Genomic DNA, 20,028 nt, shown 5'->3' with positions numbered 1-20,028 from the left:
CACTTTTGCCCGTTCAAGGCAATGTTTCTAATCATACAAGAGATGTGTCAGAATGAAAAGGTTAAAAACAAAGAAAAAAAGATGTAGATGGTGTCTTGCCCGATTCATTGAAGCTGGTGGATATGAGAGGAAACTAGATGCGTGAGCAGAAGAAAGGTACAGCGAGGAAAGGCGCTTGCCGGATACTGTGAGAACGGAACAGTGAGCATCAAAAGACATGGATAAAATGCGCAACCTGGGGGGGTGTTGGTGGTGGCATGCCAGGATTATATCATGTGGAGCAGGGGAGGCATTTTAGTTCAGTTTTCACCTCAAGTCTTCATCACAAATGACTCACAAATGACTGATGTAATAACCCACTTTACGGCTCTTCATGTTTTCATTCCCCACAACAGGGCGCTAGGTTGATGATGCATTGTACAGGGAGCAGAAGGCAAATCTTACCCGGTGAATTGATGTCATGATTAAAAACCTTTTCTTCTCTGCAACCATAAAATTCAGCTGAACGGTAGCGGATTGACAATTTCCATCCCAGTGAAGAATGAGACTGCACAGCAGATCAAGGAACTGATCAAACAGCCTCTCCATTTTATCAGTTGCTTGTTCATTACCCCCACAACTTGTCATTCGCAAGTTAATCTACTGGTTCGCTTATCTCTGATACATTTCAAGTGACCAATGAAAGTGGGGAGACACGGTGAGAGATAAAGAGTAAAGAAAAAATGATCCCAGAAGCTCAATGTAGATTCCAGACCTCCAGATCTCTACGTTAATGCAATTAAATCTGCAGATCTGTGCCATGCCTCTTGACTAGGTGACTCCCTGCGCTAGAAGGATTGTAGTTTCCTGTGAAACGAGAGCTCCCAATTTAATTCTAACACTCAACGGCGCACTCTTGACAAAAGCAATCACTTACTGTTGGTCTTGAGTCGGGCTGGCTCGCTGTTCCGGCTGCCTGCCTGGTTTATGGCCTTGACAAAGAAGATATAGCGCGTGCCACTCTGCAGCCCATGCACTGTGTAGTGGTTCTGCTTGATGTTGGGAACGATCATCCAGCTGTCTACAGAGTTGTACAAACCTACGGGAAGTAATGAAATCATTTAGGAAGAAAAGATAACCGAAGCAGGATCTAACTCTGTCACGTTTCATCTACAAATCACCGACTATACTGGCAATGGCAAGACGGTAATAGGCAGATGCAGCAGACAGTGCTGGGCTTGTGTCAAATTTAAGTTTCCGTCTGTCGTAAAATGAGCCTTACAATTACCGAGCCCCTTCAGCTTTTAGTTTCCGACATTTTCCAGGACTGAACAGGAAAGTGGTTCCATTTATAAAGCCGGCAGCAGGTTCTCTGGTGAATTGTATTCCTCGGGCACGACCATAATAATATCTGGTGAGCAAAGACAACTATACACAACAGCAGAAGGTTTGCACTACTTCAGACATGCATTCAGACAGACCCGGCTATGAGTGTAAGAGTTTGCTATTCAGATGAAAAAGGGACACCTAAAGCCATTCTTATCTAATTATGTAAAAGTAAATGTCAAGGTCTATAGCAACAGCAACAGACAGTTCTGGAAGGTAAAGTTTTTAGATTAGTCTGGGGGAAAAAATTCAGACGTTTACAAAGAAGGCAACTGTACTGGAATCGTATGCAACTAAATAAAGTATTTTTCAAAGGAAAATGACTTAAGCAGCAGCGTGTGTGCGGAGGGATACTCCACTGACATTTAAAAGAGCTGCAGCTCAAATAATTAAAGCTAGCCATTTTAATTGAAGTTGTGAGCTTTTAAAAAAATGTTTTGTGTATATAGCAATTTATACTTCAAAGGAACAATTACTGCATTCAAGCCTTGGGAAAATGTATTTATATATAGAGAGGATGCTTTTTGGTTGCATTTATCCTTCTAGTTTATTTTTTTATGCAATATCCTTCAGGGGGCTATCAACATAAATTGCCCCCTGGCTCAGCCATATGTGCTATACATCTTGAACATTAAATCAAGCCATCAAACCGAGCATGCTGTTCCTGAAAACAAATCCAACAGACTCCTCTCAGATGCAAGCTAGTTTTTGTCTTTTCTCGGCAATGATGTTTTCAAGTGTATGTTCAGAAGTTTACAATACATTCCTCAGTGTGCAGTGGAATAAACACATTGTGAATAATGGCTAAGTCCTCTACCTAGATCTTTATACAACATTTCGTCTGTTGCTAATACTTGTACTTGTAAAGGTGTTACCCATTTCTATCCACTGTGTTGTCTGTAAAAAAAAAAGGCCTAGAGTGGGGATATAGATAGTACTCTTACAAACTAATAAAATATTCAGAGATAATGCAGCATGTATAAATAATAACAGGCCCATTCTTAAACAAAAATACCTTTCACTTACAACACACAGGATTATGCTATGAAGCAGGGCATGAAAAAACAAAGCAAAAAATGGCATTTAAAATATTAAAGTGTTTTTCTGTACAAGACTCACTAGTGGCTGTTTCTCTTGTCTGGTGCTCGGCAGTGCTGTGTAAACCAGAGGTTATGCAATGGATAAAAAAAAAAAAATGTGCCTTTTACTATAATGCGTTTAAGGGGTTTTTGGCTTGCTTTTTAAAAACAGTGAGACCATAACACCCTAAAAATAACACCCTAAAAATAAAGCTAGCTTGTAAAGGAACTATCATCAACTGGGAGGTAAATAAAAACAAATATCCTTCAAAATATTGGCATGGACTAAAAAACATGAAAGAGCTCAGCATAGTCAGACTTAAGGTTCATTTTTGACACAAGCTTAGGCCACAGTGCCTTAGAAATGACAAGAGACTATTATTATTATTTAAGGAATCGGTTATGAGAGTTAAACAGAAAGAAGAGATAATAATATTGTTGTGAAGCAGGTACACTGTAAAAAAAACAATCTCCCCTGACCGGCGCTTTTACACGAGTCCTGGAAGCCGAGGAAGAGGACGAACACAGACACATTAAATAATGCCTCTCAAGGTGGAGAATTAATTACAGAGCCGGACGATTCGAAGCCACCATTACACAGTGGGCTATCGGTGATCGTGGCAATGGTGTAGCACTGTTGTGTTTCACTCGCTATCATCTGCAGGCCGACCTTCATCATTAAGACCGTCAAGACTACTTAAACATGAGGCGCCCAGGTGAGAGCTCCTTATTAATCACTGCAGAATCACTCGGCTGCTTGTTGTTGAGCAAACGAAAAGGACCATTAAAGACGATCTGTGGCACTGAAGGAGAGACGTTGGCTGAGAGTCTGGGCCTCTTCACAGCGGTGATCAGAGTAAAAGCCCACAAGAACGATTAGTAGTTCTGTTGCAGAATTAGAGAAGCATTGAGTCCCGTTATGTTGAAATGAAGCATGTCCGTTCTGGCACAGCCTCAGCTAAGTAAAGAATCATTATTGTGAATGTAGGAATGTCGGTGATATCAGAGTAATTGGTGATTGTAACTTGGCAAACATGAACTCTTCAGTAGATGATGAGGGAAGAAGCAAGGAGAAAAATCTAGGAACTGAAAGAAGTGCTAAGACTGCACAGCTGTTGCTTTTAATGCAAGAACAGCCCCCCGAAGATAATATAAATCATTTAGCAGTCAGAAATGTTTTCAAACTGGGATGAGAAGTATGCAGTGCAGCGATGTGCAATTAAATGATATCAAACACACACACACTGACACACACGCAAAGTTTCGACCGGTGAGCACAGCAGAGTAATGACTAATTTTCCTGATAATATCCCTGTGATAGATATAATCAATACGAAGGGAACGGTTGCACTAAAATCCATGTCGAGGCCCTTTAATCAAATAAGTGAACAGGAATTGATGGTATTTACAGACACAGACCCGAAGGAGATGTAATTAATTATCTAAAACCATTCAACTGCGATCTGTCGCCGGTCTGAGAAAACTGACGAATGTTCAGCCCGATTGCTTGATAACAGCCCCAATATAAATAAACAAAAGACTCTTATGGGAGCTCCTGCACTCCTCTGACACGGCGTTTAATGAGGTTTCTGCCACCTCCGCTCCGGCAGAAATCATATTAATATCTCTTGGAGCCAGTGAAGCCTAACCTCCCAACAGGAGGTGCCGTCTTTCTCGCAAAGTTATAGAAGAACTTGCTATCAGAGGAGGCATGCAGAGAAGGAATAAAAGAGGTGAATCGAGAGCACTGCCCCCCTTGCATATATATATAGTTTAGCTGATTGCAGTAGAATAACAGGATTAAATAATGTGTTAAAGTGCAATTATAGGGAAAGTGGATACTCTCAACAGAGCTGCTGTGAGTCCCGCAGCCCCACAAACAAGCTGGTCGAATTTGCTTTGTTGACGCTGAGGGACAAAGAAAATGATGTTGCAGTACTTTGGAGGAAACAGACAAAATAGAATCTGTCAGCGTTTCTCCGAGACTGATCAGGAAATTCCTTATTAGTTTTCTCATTGAGATTAGCTGAGGTAGAATGATTTGGCTTCTGCAATCCGGTTCAGGCCAAGTTCAGGCCAGGATTAGAGATTGCACGCTCACCCTCTGATTCCCACTCAGACTGCTAGGCAGATACATCAACAACAGGTAATTTACATCAATGTAAAATGTCTGTGAAGCTGTCAGCTCGGATCAAGAGAAATCTCCTTTGTTGTCAAATTAGAATGGTTCATCGTCAGGTTTCTGCATCTAGTTTAATATGTGAGAGGGTTTTTAGTATGGATGGTAGGTTAGTGGCTTTTTCACTCATTCATTTTAACTTCTTAAACAAAAATGGGAAAGTATTGCACCATAAAATTGTAAACCATGTGCTCACAACTGTAATTGTTTTTCTACGCTTTTTGTGGAAGTACAAGTATACTTGTAGTATATATTTGCTAAATATGTACCTAAAATCTAATGAAAAAAAAAAAATCTAAAACATAATATTGTGTTTATATAAATATATACAGGGAAAAGAAAGATGGGAAGATTAAATCAACTTTGGCGGCGTATCATGGAAAAGGGAAGCTATAGATCGAGGTAATTGCAAACTTTTATGCCATTTGAATGAGCAGACTTTAGCTCTGGCTCTAAACAACATTCATTTAGCAGCATGACTTCCAATCTGAAGTGAGGGGAGTCTACTGTGAAATACACAATATAGACGACCATAAGAGACGATGGGAGCCATCATGCATGTTTATGGCGACGCTGCTTTTCATAACCTTTTATTTGTTGACTAGGCTATGCATGTTATGTCAGGATCAGTGACATTTTAAGAATTAATGTTCAATGTGCAGTGGGTATAAGATTATGTGGGAATATAGGATTTGACTTTGAAGAGATTGGATGGCGTGCACCTATGACAAATACAGATGAATCAAAATCAATTCCTGAGATGAAGACATACTTCTTGTAAGTCATGCATCGTGAAACGGGATCAGGCCTCTTTAACTACTTACAATAAAGTATTTTGTAACTAGTTTCAGTCACCCTATGCAGAGAAACAGTGTAAATACATCTCTGGAAAAGAGTTCAGTGTAAAACCCATACACTACAGCAGTAAACATTTAAAAATCTTTCTACCGCAGTGTCCTTCTCTTAAAATGCATCCTGGTGATCATCTAGCTAAGTCAATATTCGATCCGGATTTGATTTACAGTTTCTAAGCGTAAAAAAAGAAGTTTTTTGTACCAGAGTTGTAATTGTTCAGTCACCTTCCTTTGCCAGGACTACTTTGCATGTACTTTTCAAATCCGAATCACACATTGCAATGCTTCAGGACACATTTAGGTCTTGAGTTATAATTCAGTCTTATTTATGCAATACATTTTTATGGTTAAAAAATAATTTCCAGAACATTAAGGGCAGGCCTGGAGCTAGAAGTATATCAATAATTAGAATCACTAATACGTGGTCTACACATTAATGAGTGGCATTATCGTTGTTTTACATTCTAGTTCTCATTTTCCATCAGAAAACTGTCTCGAACAGATTCAGTTATTTATACTGCATTACCTTAGTCGCCTACTATGTCATCATCATTACGATTTTAGTATAAATTAATAGTATTGTTCTGAGCACAGAAAGTACTCCGCTAAAATATGTTTTCAGCATCAAATATACAGGTGCGTATCTCTTTCCATATTGTATGAAGTTCAAAACTTTAAATTCACTTAAAATGCATGTTTTATAAAATTGTTAAAAATGTGTTATGCTCATACACTTTGAAAAGAAAATGAGCGTCAGTGCCCAGATGACAACACCCAGTTTATTGATATCACACACAAGAGTCATTCAGTGATCCTCCATTTGAAGTAACAATTCATATTTTCATCACTTCTACCATATAAGATAAAAGAAACAAAAACCCAACTGGTTGCTGAATACCATTTACGCACAAGGGCTTGAAATCTCTATCAGCCCCTGAAGAATTACGCCCAGAAACAGATGTCGGTAGAATGTCTTCAGTTTGTACACTTTCACAATATAACACCCCTCTGAGCCCGATTATCTCTCTCTCTAAATGTCTCCTGCAATTTTAATTATCCACAAAGGGGTGCCTTTCAATTGTGAGCCAGCTATTTAACGTAATTAGGCACATACGACCTGAAAGCAACCACAATGGAAAATCCATATCCTATTTATGCTAAAGCACTGAATTATTTGAGTGGCGCTGTGAACTGAAGGCAGCTGTATTGTTTGTTTGTTTTCTGCAGTAAACATGCCATTACAGATTGCAAACCTCTGTAGATCTTGTAATACATTTCCATATGAAGGCTCACATTTTTCAAGGAAAGCAACAGGTTGCAGCCTTTGCCGATGCAGTCCCAAGAATTTAGATTGCCTTAATGAGATTCCTACATTATAGAGAACTTTTCTAACGCCTGAGCATAAAATACATCTTCTTCTTAATTCTGATCTAACTGTTCGGTTTCATTTTTGAGCCACTTCAATCAAAATGCCTCCAATTAATGAGGTGATAATATGGACGAAGGAATTTGTCTCTTGCAATAAACAAAGTGGTAGGTGTAATCACAAATCTAATTTAATTGAATTCCCACTTTTGCCCTCAAAGTAACTCTATCCATATTGCTCTCTGTTTCACTTTGGCATCTTATGTGGTTGCAACAGCTGTTGAAATAAATCCTTCTTACGCATTACTTCAGCTAGTCACAGCACATCGGCAGCGGCGAGTAAAGGGCTGCGAACAACTCAGTCATAAATTAAAGTCAAATCACTTCCAATCAGAGGATATCACTCTGGCTGCTGAGCCAGCCATCAACTGTCAGCCACATTCCTGAGAAAAAGTGAGCTTTTCTCCAGTTGCTGACAATATCTCAAGACGTTTTCTTATTTTATTTTCAGCGCCACACAGAATGTCAGCCACACAAATACTAATTTATCGTCTTTAAGGAACTAATATGAGTTTTGTCTTGTCCTAACACACAGAAATCATGTAAATATGACTAAATATACCACAACATGTTTCCATTCACAAGGCAGACAGAGTTAAAGACAATAAAAAATATAAACAATCTGTACTATACATTTTGTACCTGTTCAAACTACCGTAACTTATACAGAATGACCAGAACTCATTATACACAACACTTGCACACTTGCCTGATACAGTTGCAGTACTTTACAGTTTGAAAGATATGCATATTTGAGATGTAAAGTGTTTATTTTAATAAAGTTTGTATTCATGTCCATCTATTTGATTTACATTTTGATGCTGGGAGTTCATACTTCTTTGTTTAAATTCTCAGTTATTTTATACAGCTGCACTGTTTAAGATCTGAAGTCTGAAAACGTTACTTTATAACTTAAACTTTTGCAAATTATTTTTAAGCAGTTCTCAGAAAAATTTGAACTATTCTGCGATGCAAAAATAGTTCGACACAGGTGATTCACTTGACTGATTTCTTGTCAGTCATACAGAGCAAATGGCAGAGAAGCTTTGAGTAATTACAGCTCCGAATTTAGAAAGATGTTTCACAGACGCCCAAGTGCATGCCGGCTCAATGGGATCTCCATTTCCATCCTCTTTGAGAGGGTTTGAGGGATTTGTCAACAGGAACAATGACAGTAGGGGGCTTAAGCTTCGTAATCGTTGTCAACATTAGTGTACTTGTGAAAGTAGCCCAGATGAGATTCGGAGGGCTTCAATTCAAGGCATACAATGAATAATTGCTCGGGCTTGCTTAATAAGCAAATTGGCAAGGTGGCCGTGGCTGGCACACACCTGAAGTGTTAGTGATCTTTGTAATAAAATAAAATAAAGAACGAGCACATGCCAGTACAATATGTAACCCGATTCGAGCAAATCCAACAATCACGTGGCTTTGATCAATCACAATGGATCCTCAGGACATGCAAGGACTGGAGTATTAGTTTTTCCCCCCACTCTTTGTGAAATTGTTAAAACAAAACAACAAGGTCTACACCTTCCTGATAAATGTTCCTAGTTTTCAGTGAAACAAGTGTTTTACTTACTGATGAAGTTGGCCTGGCCGGTGTAAATCGTGTACTGCAGCTCGTAGGAATTGACGCTGAACTCGTCTTCGGACGTCCAGTGCACCGTGATGGTGTCGTGGGAAGCGGTGCACAGCTCATCTCGAATGGAGGGGGGGTTCGGCGCTGCATACAGAAACACAGGAATACAAATTAGTTATTTAGTTATACACTGGAAGAACAGGCACAGGGTTTTGTGTCGTTTCATCGAGAATGTCACAACGCCAATGTTATTAAACAGGAGAAACAAGAGCTTTCTCATTGAAGTATTTCTTTTATATGAACCTGAATGTAATTTAATTTCCCATGCCACTTTTCACTCCCGCGCATCTTAGATTATCCATGACTTCCATGTTCCAGTAACCTAATTACAGTCCTTAGCAACATGAAATGAGAAAAAGCACTTAAATAAAGCCAGTATAAGCAGTAAAACAAGGAAAATGATAGATATTGTATTCTAGACTACTATATTCCAAAATAATTCTAGCCAACAAATTTAATTTAAACTTTGTGTAATTTCACCCTCATTAGAACAAATAGGTGTCACACTGTAAAACACTAGAATTTCTATGAATATGGTCTAATGTCTAACAAAAGAATATTAAATATTAATATTAAACGAGACCCAAACTAGCATAAAAGTAACAGAAACAGATTAAATAGCATTAACTTTAATTATGTATTTATTTAAATTGATATTATATAACCCATATTAGCAACTAGAAGCTTTTGTAGATCACATTTTGTTCTTCCTAACAGTTAATCTAGCAAAAAATCTGTATCTTTATTGTGATTTATCACCTTTAATAAGGATTACCACAGAATATTTTGATAAAATATAACTTGTTAAGTGACAATAACAGCAACAGAATAGTCAACAAAAAATTAATAATAGCGAAGGTGAAATTGAGCTTTTTTTGACCGTCAACGAGTGTAAAAACTCCATCTGGGACACAAAACATTTCAAACCCCATCGACACTTTCCACGACGTACAGTCGATGCCCAACGTTTCTGACCGGCGGCCTCAGAGATGACATGCTCTTCTGAGAGGTGAAGACGGCGCAAACCTGTCGGTCTGTCCCGGCAACCGTACCTGTTAAGTAATCCAGCCCTTCCAGCAGCTTCTTTTCTCTGGAAAAGTCCAGGGCGAAGTTGTCGAAGGCCTCGTTTAGATTGACGTCCGGTATCAAGACCTGAGAGGATGCCGTTGCCATTGCGACTCTGGTGGGGAGCAAGCAGGCGGTCAGGTGGGATGGCAGAAAGGACACAAACCTCAGAGCAGCAGCAGAGACGTACGTCTCCTTTGACCAGCAGTTCTTTCGCAACATACAGCAATAGGGCTCTATAATAAACCCTGCCTTTAGCAGCGTACTGTATCACGAGGCCCGGAGTAGAACTGGCACAGACTTCACAGTTCATTAGAAATCCAGTTTGTTAGGGCCGGGACAAAAGGCACACGAAATATATCCGCCGTTTAATTATGTTGCCCTCTCATCTTAACAGTGTGACTGTCAGGTCACTGGGTAAAACACTGCGCAATGGAAGATTAGATTGTAAAATAACAGTTACTGAGCAGCAGGTCGGATAATTCAAATGTTTATTACCAGATCAGTCACAAGTATCTTTTATACCAAAAAAACCCAAACCGATTTAAAATGATTCACTTAAAGAACAAAATGTGTGTCTCCATAATAATTGAAGCCTGGAATTCATAAGATGATGACACCAGATAAGAGCAGGATAATTATATGAAAGTACAGCGATGCTAATAAGGTTATAAAACCTTCTCTAATGTTTAGGCTCTGTCTATGGTAACTATATAACTATAGTACCAAAGCCAAAAACATATTTCCTCTATGGAAACTAAACCATATTTAATCAATTAAATCAGATTATTATTTACTGGCCTAACAAACTGCCAGCCATCTTAATAATAATATGAATAGGCCAAGAGAATCAGCATAAGAATCACTCAAACCTAACGAATGGCTAAACTGCGCTTGGCAACTTGAGGAACCGAAAGGTCAACACATTTGAGTATGACTGCATTAAATACTTGCTATGGCGTCCTATACATTCAAAAAAACAGACAACAAAAAACATTACATAAAATCATGCCCTCAATGCCAATTCGTCTGACAATTATTTTATCAATTTACTTCCATAACTCCAGCTGCTTTACAAAAGTCAGATGCCTGAGGCTTCAAAAATACTTCCGTTTCATTTAATTTATCATGATTCCACTTATTTCCCACAAAAAAGGAAAAATAATCTAGAGGCAGGAAAGAGGCCCTTCTTCTGCTCTTCCAATTGTTTTTATCCTTCAGGTAAACTCATCGGTAGATTTTCCAAGACTTGAACAGCATCGAATGCCTGTCCCGTTCCAGGTCCCAGTCCCAGTACTCCAGCTGAAAAGGAATAAGACTAAAAAAAGATAGCGCACAACGGTTTCTTACCTCTCAGCGACGTTCTTGGCCGTCTGCAGGAAGCGCGCGTGATCGTTCTCCTTCAGGCTGTGCTCTGCCTGAGTGATGAGGGCGCTGGAGCGCTCCAGACACTGGCGGCAGTTGGCAATCTGCTGGGCCAGTTTGCGAAGCTTCATCACCTTAGAAAGCAAATGAGACAGGGAGAGGGGATCGGTGGGAGGCAGGACCAAATTGGCCAAGACTTGAAATCATTTCGTAGTAATTCATCACTGCATTAACACCGCAGGTAGGGAATCGGATTGTGTGTCTGGCAGTTTTTGGATCGGCCCGTTCAAGGTGGTCGAGGCAGGGAGCCAAACAGGATTAGTGACAAATCAAATGTGAAAAGCTGACAGTAGGTAAAAGCCTGGAAAGAGAAATGAATACAGTCAGAAAGTTGCTGTCTTTTGCACTTTGAAGGAGAGTTATACTTGTAAAAATCATCAATTTACATTGAAAGTAAACGTCACTTTTAGAGTTTTATATATTGAAAGAATAAAATCACTAAATTCATGCAGATTTTAAATATATATATATTATATATATATATATATAATGTATTTTGTGTACAATTACAGTAACAGAAATAATATTATATAGTTTTAATAACATCCTTGCAAAAAATACTGACTACTTTTTCAAAGAAAGGCTTGGTTTTGTCTATTACACAAACACTACCCATGAGTGTCTTCGTTTCTGAGTACAAATACACCAGTAATATCCAATTACTACCTAAACACAGTTCTTTGCTACTTGTATTACACTGGAGCTCTTCTGTTACGGTGCGAACGGCTTCCCTCAGGAACAAATTACAGGAAGTTTTCAGTTCCTTAATTAGTCCAATCATTTATTCATTTTCACTTCAGTTCAAATTGTTAGAGTGACAACAGAAATTAAGCTGACAATTCTCAGCTCCCCTAAAGGAGAGACTTCGCACAAGCAGTTTATCACATCATTATGGAGAAATGAATTGAGGAATTCCAACGCAGCTCCCCAGTGCAATGCGGCAATTTAGCCGAGTGGAACCGAGACGCAGCTTGCGCCAATATTGTACTGATTAACTGCAATAAAGCATAAAGAAAGATGAATCCACGGGAAAAGGCGAGATTGCTCGTTACCACGTGTCTGGGAATTTGCAGGCTTTTAAGATTGAGATCACTTATTTGTTAATTTAAGCACTAGCCCTGTTAAAAAGAGGCTATCATGAACATTTCTGCCAGAGACGCGCCTAATCGGCTGGGCAGGACCAAGACAGTACGAGCGATCGCTTCATCTCTGATGTGGTGGGGCGGGCTGGGTTAAACTGCAGCTGAACAATTCAGTCTAGGGGAGACTTAAAAGCTTGGAAACGATCTGTGCACTATAAGTGTGTTGCATTAATAAATACATCGAGATCTGCCCGTTTGTGTGATGTAGTCAGACCCTGGGCTGGAGCGCCCGAGCACACAGAAAGGCTTTTCTATGCCACGAGATCACCCTGAAGGAGTGGGGGTCTGACACTACTGAACCAAGAAGCATGACGTCAATGCAATAGGGTAAACGCACAAGAAGCTTTACTATCCAGCAGCACGACCTCATCTCTCCAGATCCGTCTCCGTTACCAGATGTCCTGCATCTCAATGGACACTTTCAGAAACAGCAGGCTTTCCCACACATTCGACACTTCTGTACAGCTGTAAAACTAACATCAAAACCTTCACACAGAGTTCAAGACTGAGCATGGCTACAGTCTAATTTAATTGAATGTCTGAGGACACATTCCTTCATTTGATGGATGTGCATCTCTCTCTCTCTGTCTAGATTGTAGTTTTTGTTTTCACAACGGATCGTGTGGCTATAAAATGTCTTTGGTGAAAGGATTTAAAACTGAGAAACAATGTCGTAATTTTAACGTTGTTTCAGTGAAATAAACTCCTCTGTGGCGAGTTGCATCGCTGTGTTCTGATTACTTTTGGTGACGTGCCATCTGTTTTCTCCCTTGGTGTCGACTTGACAGAATTCAGTCGAATTAATCAGGTTAAAATGTTAAAAAATGTTAAAAAAGCCGGCATTTTACAGATAATCTGTTTTCGTGTCGAATGGCAGGGAAGAAACCTATTAAAAACACAGCTTTAATTTGAATGTAAAAAAACTTAAATAACAAATACTTGAAAAATAAAACTAGAATAACAAGTCCTTTCATTTTACTTAATCCCTTTATAAATGGCAACGTGCCAAAGCAAGCCGTATGTGATGCTATTTCAGTGTCTTTTTTTTAGACCCATGATTTCCCTTTATTTGTATAATGCTGTTTTCCTTCTCTGTCCATGTCCTGTACATGAGGCCATTTTTTGCACAGTTTTAATTTATTATTATTATTATTATTATTATTATTATTATTATTATTTTTATTTATTTTTCTTGGCAGACGCCCTTATCCAGGGCGACTTACAACATAAGTGCAAAAATACAGAGAAGTAACAAGGCATCAATCATTACAAATTCAACTTAGCTAAAAGCTAAAAATAATACATTTTACAAATTCCAATTTACAATTTACACAAGTACAGTAAGAGACTTCCTACATCCTGGACGGTGAAAGCTAAGTGCTGTCAAGATGTAGGGTTACAGACGAGGGCTACGGGAAAGGGAGCAAGGAGGAAAACAAATCAAGAACGCGAGGAGCATAATAAACTGAAGTGCTATCTAGCAGATAGCTATAACTTCTGCTGTAATATCTATATCTGTATATATATATCTATATATCTATAGATATATATATATATCTATATATATATATATATATATATATATATATATATATATATATATATATATATATCTATATATATCTATATATATATATCTATATATATTACATTATTTGTCATTTAGCAGACGCTCTTATCCAGGGTGACTTACATTTTTACTCATTTATACAGCTGGGCATTTTTACTGGAACAATGTAAGTGAAGTACCTGCCCCACCCGGGATTTGAACCCACAGAGTCCAGAGCCCGAACCACTACTCCACAGTGCTGCCTACAATTTAGTGTGAATCCCAGTCTGTTGCTGTATTTGGTATGAGATTTGAATCCCAAAACAGGACAGAAAGGCAGAGGTCCTCTGGTCAAGACTGCCAACAGCCACTCGTGGACAATCAAGAGAGAGAGAAAGAAAGAGAGAGAGAGAGAGGGGCGGGGGGGGGGGGGGTTGGGTACAGCCTTTAAAGCATAGTCTATTTGGAAAAATCTCCATTGTCACATGATACGTGTGGTGATAATCTGTGTCAAAAGACTAAACTGGTTCCTCAGAAAACAACTTCTGCTTGCACTGCATGTTTGTATTATACATCATTACTACCATGAATGAGTGAGTCCAGTGAGTTATCATTCCTCCTTAAACACTGGTTAGAAAATGCAACTGAACCCCAACATCAGCAACATAATGAGGCTGTGGTGAGTGTGTATACAGTGAGGGAAAACAGTATTTGATCCCCTGCTGATTTTGTACGTTTGCCCACTGACAAAGAAATGATCAGTCTATAATTTTAATGGTAGGTGTATTTTAACAGTGAGAGACAGAATAACAACAAAATAATCCAGAAAAACGCATTTCAAAAAAGTTATAAATTGATTTGCATGTTAATGAGGGAAATAAGTATTTGATCCCCTATCAATCAGCAAGATTTCTGGCTCCCAGGTGTCTTTTATACAGGTAACGAGCTGAGATTAGGAGCACTCTCTTAAAGGGAGTGCTCCTAAGCTCAGCTTGTTACCTGTATAAAAGACACCTGTCCACAGAAGCAATCAATCAATCAGATTCCAAACTCTCTACCATGGTCAAGACCAAAGAGCTGTCCAAGGATGTCGGGGACAGTATTGTAGACCTACACAAGGCTGGAATGGGCTACAAGACCATCGCCAAGCAGCTTGGTGAGAAGGTGACAACAGTTGGTGCGATTATTCGCAAATGGAAGAAACACAAAATAACTGTCAGTCTCCCTCGGTCTGGGGCTCCATGCAAGATCTCACCTCGTGGAGTTTCAATGATCATGAGAACGGTGAGGAATCAGCCCAGAACTACACAGGAGGATCTTGTTAATTTTGCCACCAAGTACTAAGTCGAAGGGGTCAAATACTTATTTCCCTCATTAACATGCAAATCAATTTATAACTTTTTTGAAATGCGTTTTTCTGGATTTTTTTGTTGTTATTCTGTCTCTCAGTGTTAAAATACACCTACCATTAAAATTATAGAATGATCTTTTCTGTCAGTGGGCAAACGTACAAAATCAGCAGGGGAACAAATACTTTTTTCCCCTCACTGTACATACATATGAGAGAGAGAGAGAGACTGTTTGGTGGTTCCTCCTGCAAACTTATGAAGTTAAGGCACGTCACTCGGCTCATGTCATGGATTGCCTAATTCTTGGTTTATACACTTCCTGGCAGTTTAATCTCATTTGTTCTGCTAAAGGGACATGCATCTCTTCCTGCCAAACCTGCATTTATCTTGGTGGAAATTCTCACATCCTCCAGAAGGAATCATATGCAAACTCATTTCATGGCACAGCAGGAGTTGCCTGCTATTGCGAATGGGATTTCTCACAGGCTCAGACCCAACACTAAGCCTCGGCTGCTGGATGGATGCGGTGCCTCTGCCTTTCGAGGTTGAAGTTAATCTCGTTGAGAAATTAAAATAACAAATACGTCTTCATTAGCAAACACGCGATACAGCGCCACAGAATCAGAGTCGTCCACCAATAAAATACGTCCCACTGTTGGGCTATAGACAGGCTTGCATGAATCATCTCCAGTTGCAGTCTGGCGAGGTGTGTTCCTCCGCATACTGATATATTCACCTTAGTGCTCCCTCACCACTCCGAATGTCTGCTTGTAAGATATCACAAACATGCCCAGAGAAAACACAAATGTCCCGTGGTTAATCGTTTCAATGCACATCACCAGAGCTTCCCTATTATTGAGGCTGCCAAGCACACAAAACTAGGAACCTTTGACAACATACCACCTGCATGGCTGCCACAAAAGTGACACGTTTTGAAGGCAGAAATCTCGACTCATATTTGAGCTGCCTGTCATTGTGTCTGACGGGCCCCACGCAACGTTGTTGTTGTTTCTGCCTTTCAGACGAGTCTGAAAGACTTCAAAGCAAATGTTTACCATAAGCATATACTGGACTACTCGTTTTATTACCCTGACTAACCACTGAGCATTTGCAGTTCTGCTTTCTGCCAGCGAGAAATCCATCTTTACTTTGTTTTCAATCTGCTACTTTTTAGGGGGGATGCAGCTTGTGTTAAAATTAAATACATTTGCAGCTTAAAAAGCAATAAATAAGTAAGATTGAAAGCCTTTTGGAAGTTCACACTGGGTTTACATGAGGCAGTATAGGAGATGTCTCACAGGGCTGAAGAGGCTTCATACAGAAATCGCACCTAAGAATCCTTTGATGTGAGGGAGAGGAGAACAGCAGCTCATCAGGCATGCCCTGTCATCTGCAGCACAGTCTTAAAGAGGGGATTTGCGTTTAGAAGAGAGGCAGGATGAAAAATAAAAAGATTTATGAAGAAGTCCTGTCTTTGAGGGATGGTAGAAAAATCTTGGTGGAATTCAGAAGTAAACAACTCATTCCCAAATCCAGGTTACAAAAATGTCACATATTAGAGCTTTGCATGAGGGCTTCATCGCAACATATACAGAGTATTGCGAATACTTTATAAACACGTACTACCTTCTTCTGCCTGGGGTTTGTACTGAGCGAGATCTTCAACCTCATACAGTGACACGTTACTTCAGCTGTGGTCTCCTGCCACCCTGGCTGAGGATAAAGGAGGGTTTTGCGAAAGCCTACCTTTGACTCCTTGATTTTCACCGCAATGACCTGCTTCCTCTGCCGGATAATTTCCACCAGCTCGTCGCACTCCTCCATCAGCTTGGCTTCGTGCACGGCTGTGTTCACCTGGAGGAGAGGGTTGGAAGTGAGCTGGGCCAGTATGGGACATACCTGGATGATTGGAGAACCCTTAGTTGGTTTGGAAATGATCATTTCCCCAAACCTCACACTGTGAAAGTCAATTCATTTTTCAGTTCATTCACCCTTCTGATGTTTTCACAACAACCGCCTTGACTAAACTAAACTAAACTAAACTGCAGCTTGCACTGTTACCCAGGCTGAAACAGTGTTCAACAAACTGAAAATATATCACTGATAAATGCGTATAGCTTTATTAAAGATATTTAGGAAAGTCAATTCCTAACAGAATACAATTTTTTCACATGAACTGTGTGAAACCCATCTAATTTATTCAATAACGAAAAGAACATTGACTAACTTAACAAGACTATTTAACTGGCAGAGACAGGAACACTTTAGCACTGTGATGTTCTTGAACACTCCCATGATTGTCCTAAAACCCACTGTGGGATGTTATGGCTCTAGATTTATTCCACATTCTGTACTAAACACAGACTCACTGATGTATAATACGGGCATATCAAATCACCTGAGTGATTATAATAATGCAATGAATGAACACCTCCATGTCATTTTATAACTGTGCTATCTTTACGATTAATGAAGATCCTCTAATGAACAAAAATAATTGTGGTTTTAATGCAGAATAATCTACACATTTAATAGCCATCTCCTATGCTGTGAAATCGATTTCAATGTTGGTTATATGCTTTTTCTTAACCGTGGGTCTGTGTTCGGACTCTTTCACAGCAGTAAGAACGTTAATTGAGTTGATCGAGGATTTGTAATCCACCGTAGAACGACGCCTTCCTTCAACGAGTGACTAGTCATAGCAGATGAATGGTTTCTGGGAAAAAGACCGTCATAAAGATGCAATTCATGCTAAAGTCCGAGGCCCAACAGACCCCAGTGCATCTTTATATCTATAAATCATAATTGTAAAGGAACATTTCAGCGTGCTTCTTATGGAATACAATGCATTTATCCATGTTCAAGTTTAAGGATTCAGTGAGGTTAGGAAACTGCCTTTTTTGTATTAAAATACACTTATTGTATTAATTTCACTTAAGTATGAGGCCGATATTGACAAAAAGGCAAGCTGTTAAAAGGTTATTGGTAACAAATACATTTACGGGCATATAACTCATTTGTAACAAGGCCGGCATTGGTGCAATTACTTTATTTTTCTATTCAGAATGGCCTTTTCTCAACCAGGTGCCTCACGTTAACACACAGATTACCTCCTATTTTCTGAAAATCACATTAAAGGAAATGACATAAGCTCTTAGTGACATGAAGGAATAATGTGCCGACAAAGTGAGTTTCAATTGAGCAACAGTTTGTATTCCAGTTTATGGCCCCTCTATCGCCACACTATTTATCTTCCTGACTGGGTGATAAATGTTCTCATGAGCAAGGATACATTTTTGACCGTATCTCAAAGCATTTATTCCCTTGAATTATGTGCTGTGACACCCGGTATGGATTTAATGTATTTTATTAATGTGCTTCAGGAATGAAAATAGTGCATTAAATGTCTGCTTTGTCATCTGAAGTGTGTGTGTCAGTGTTGTGCTGTATTAAAGATGCTTACTTGTTCAATGACCTGTAAACCACTTTGTTGTGCATATTAAATAAGCACAAAGCAAATCTACCATAAAGAAAGAAAGTAATTGATATTTGACTCACAAGAAAGCAAGCAACAAAAAAAACCTTGACAAATCCATCAATTTGACAAACATACCCTCACCAAATCAACATTCACACATCCACTGCATAGCGTTTGGTCTTGAATTCATAAATATACATTTTGCACAGATCCGCTGGAAAAGACAGAAAAAACACAAGGATGTGTAACAGGGGCAATAAGGACATTGTTTTCAAACAAAACTACAAGATTAAAGCCTAATTTCATCAAACTAATGATTAAAACCACCTCCTTTCCAGTTGCACAGCATGAGAAGCATTGCACCAGCAACGGTCTAAGTGGCTCGCTGAGGTCATACTGTTGGGCTTTTTTTCCTCTGCTATAAGCATTGTATCACAAAAGCTTTTTAAAATGGATAAAACTATAGCATAGGCAGGTTCTCCACCCCAGGGCTGTGCAGATGACCTTTTTACATAATACTAACAAAACAAAGATAAGAATGCTTAACATGTTCAGCCATACTGTCCTCTATTACAGAGGAGCGGGGGGATGCTCTAGCTTCATATTGTTCCATCACACTCAAACAAAGACTCAATTCCATCTACAAGGATTCAAAAAACAAATAAAGGGGGTAATGATAATTATAATGAAAGACAAGAAAAGGAAAAGAAAGGAAAATATTACAGATCAAACTATTGTTTTTGATGCTGTTTTTAATTATCACATGACTAAATGTTTGATTTACACCCCTGTGTTTATATCAATGAGAGAAAAACAAACAAAAAAACTGGCCTTCTCTGCTGTAATTTCTCCAGAGACAATGCTGGTTTTCTCAAGGTTATCTGATCTGGAATAGTGGAATACAGTGAGGGATGTCCTTTTCCTATCAGAACAAGAGTTTCCTTTTATGTAGCACTGCAGTATTTGACTCAATGATATCGGGGAAAGCGACTGCCATTTAGCTCAGGGCAAACATTGATAGGTTCTGTACTAGTATATGAATTAACAATAAATGCCATATTCTCCTTTGGTTTTTAAATGATTCATGTCCTCTGATACGACAAAAGCAGTTTGCGCTAAAAGCTCCATCTAAATAAGACGGACCAGAAGTTGATCTTATTCTCAGCCATGACTTCCTTGCCACAGAGGCTTTCATTAATATTAAAGGCATCTTTAAGTGGTATATGTTTTAATGATTAAATACACCTCAGAAGAGAGGCCATTAAATGAGTAGTCTTCATTTAAAGGGCTGCTGTTTCTGCTGTTCAGGTTTGTGTCATTTTCTCATCTGCAGGCTGTCCAATGTTAAGCAGTGATCTCTCTTTTGAGTAGGCCACTCAGTGTATGTCGTATGAGCACTCATTTGTTCTCTGTAGTACACACTGTTCTGCCGGGGAATTAAATATTCACACTTCACACAGGTCTAGCAGTGCAGTT

At 39.2% G+C, this 20,028-nt stretch overlaps 1 protein-coding gene across 5 annotated transcripts in view; it reads right to left on the bottom strand.

The window, feature by feature from the left end:
• Positions 1-20,028, bottom strand: part of mid2 (midline 2) — a 156,470-nt gene that overhangs the window by 12,417 nt on the left and 124,025 nt on the right. For 4 of the 5 annotated variants that reach the window (XM_066714645.1, XM_066714646.1, XM_066714644.1 and 1 more), the window contains 5 exons: positions 16,821-16,928; positions 10,960-11,108; positions 9,597-9,724; positions 8,485-8,628; positions 917-1,078 (listed from right to left, as the gene is read on the bottom strand). In XM_066714645.1, coding sequence (XP_066570742.1) covers positions 917-1,078; positions 8,485-8,628; positions 9,597-9,724; positions 10,960-11,108; positions 16,821-16,928 — 691 coding nt within the window. The remainder of the gene's footprint in view (positions 1-916; positions 1,079-8,484; positions 8,629-9,596; positions 9,725-10,959; positions 11,109-16,820; positions 16,929-20,028) is intronic. The other variant, XM_066714648.1, reaches the window with a different exon arrangement.

The sequence above is a fragment of the Amia ocellicauda genome, chromosome 10 (assembly GCF_036373705.1).
Source record: "Amia ocellicauda isolate fAmiCal2 chromosome 10, fAmiCal2.hap1, whole genome shotgun sequence".
In the NCBI taxonomy this organism is placed as follows: domain Eukaryota; kingdom Metazoa; phylum Chordata; class Actinopteri; order Amiiformes; family Amiidae; genus Amia; species Amia ocellicauda.
This window is presented reverse-complemented; position numbering and strand designations above follow the sequence as displayed.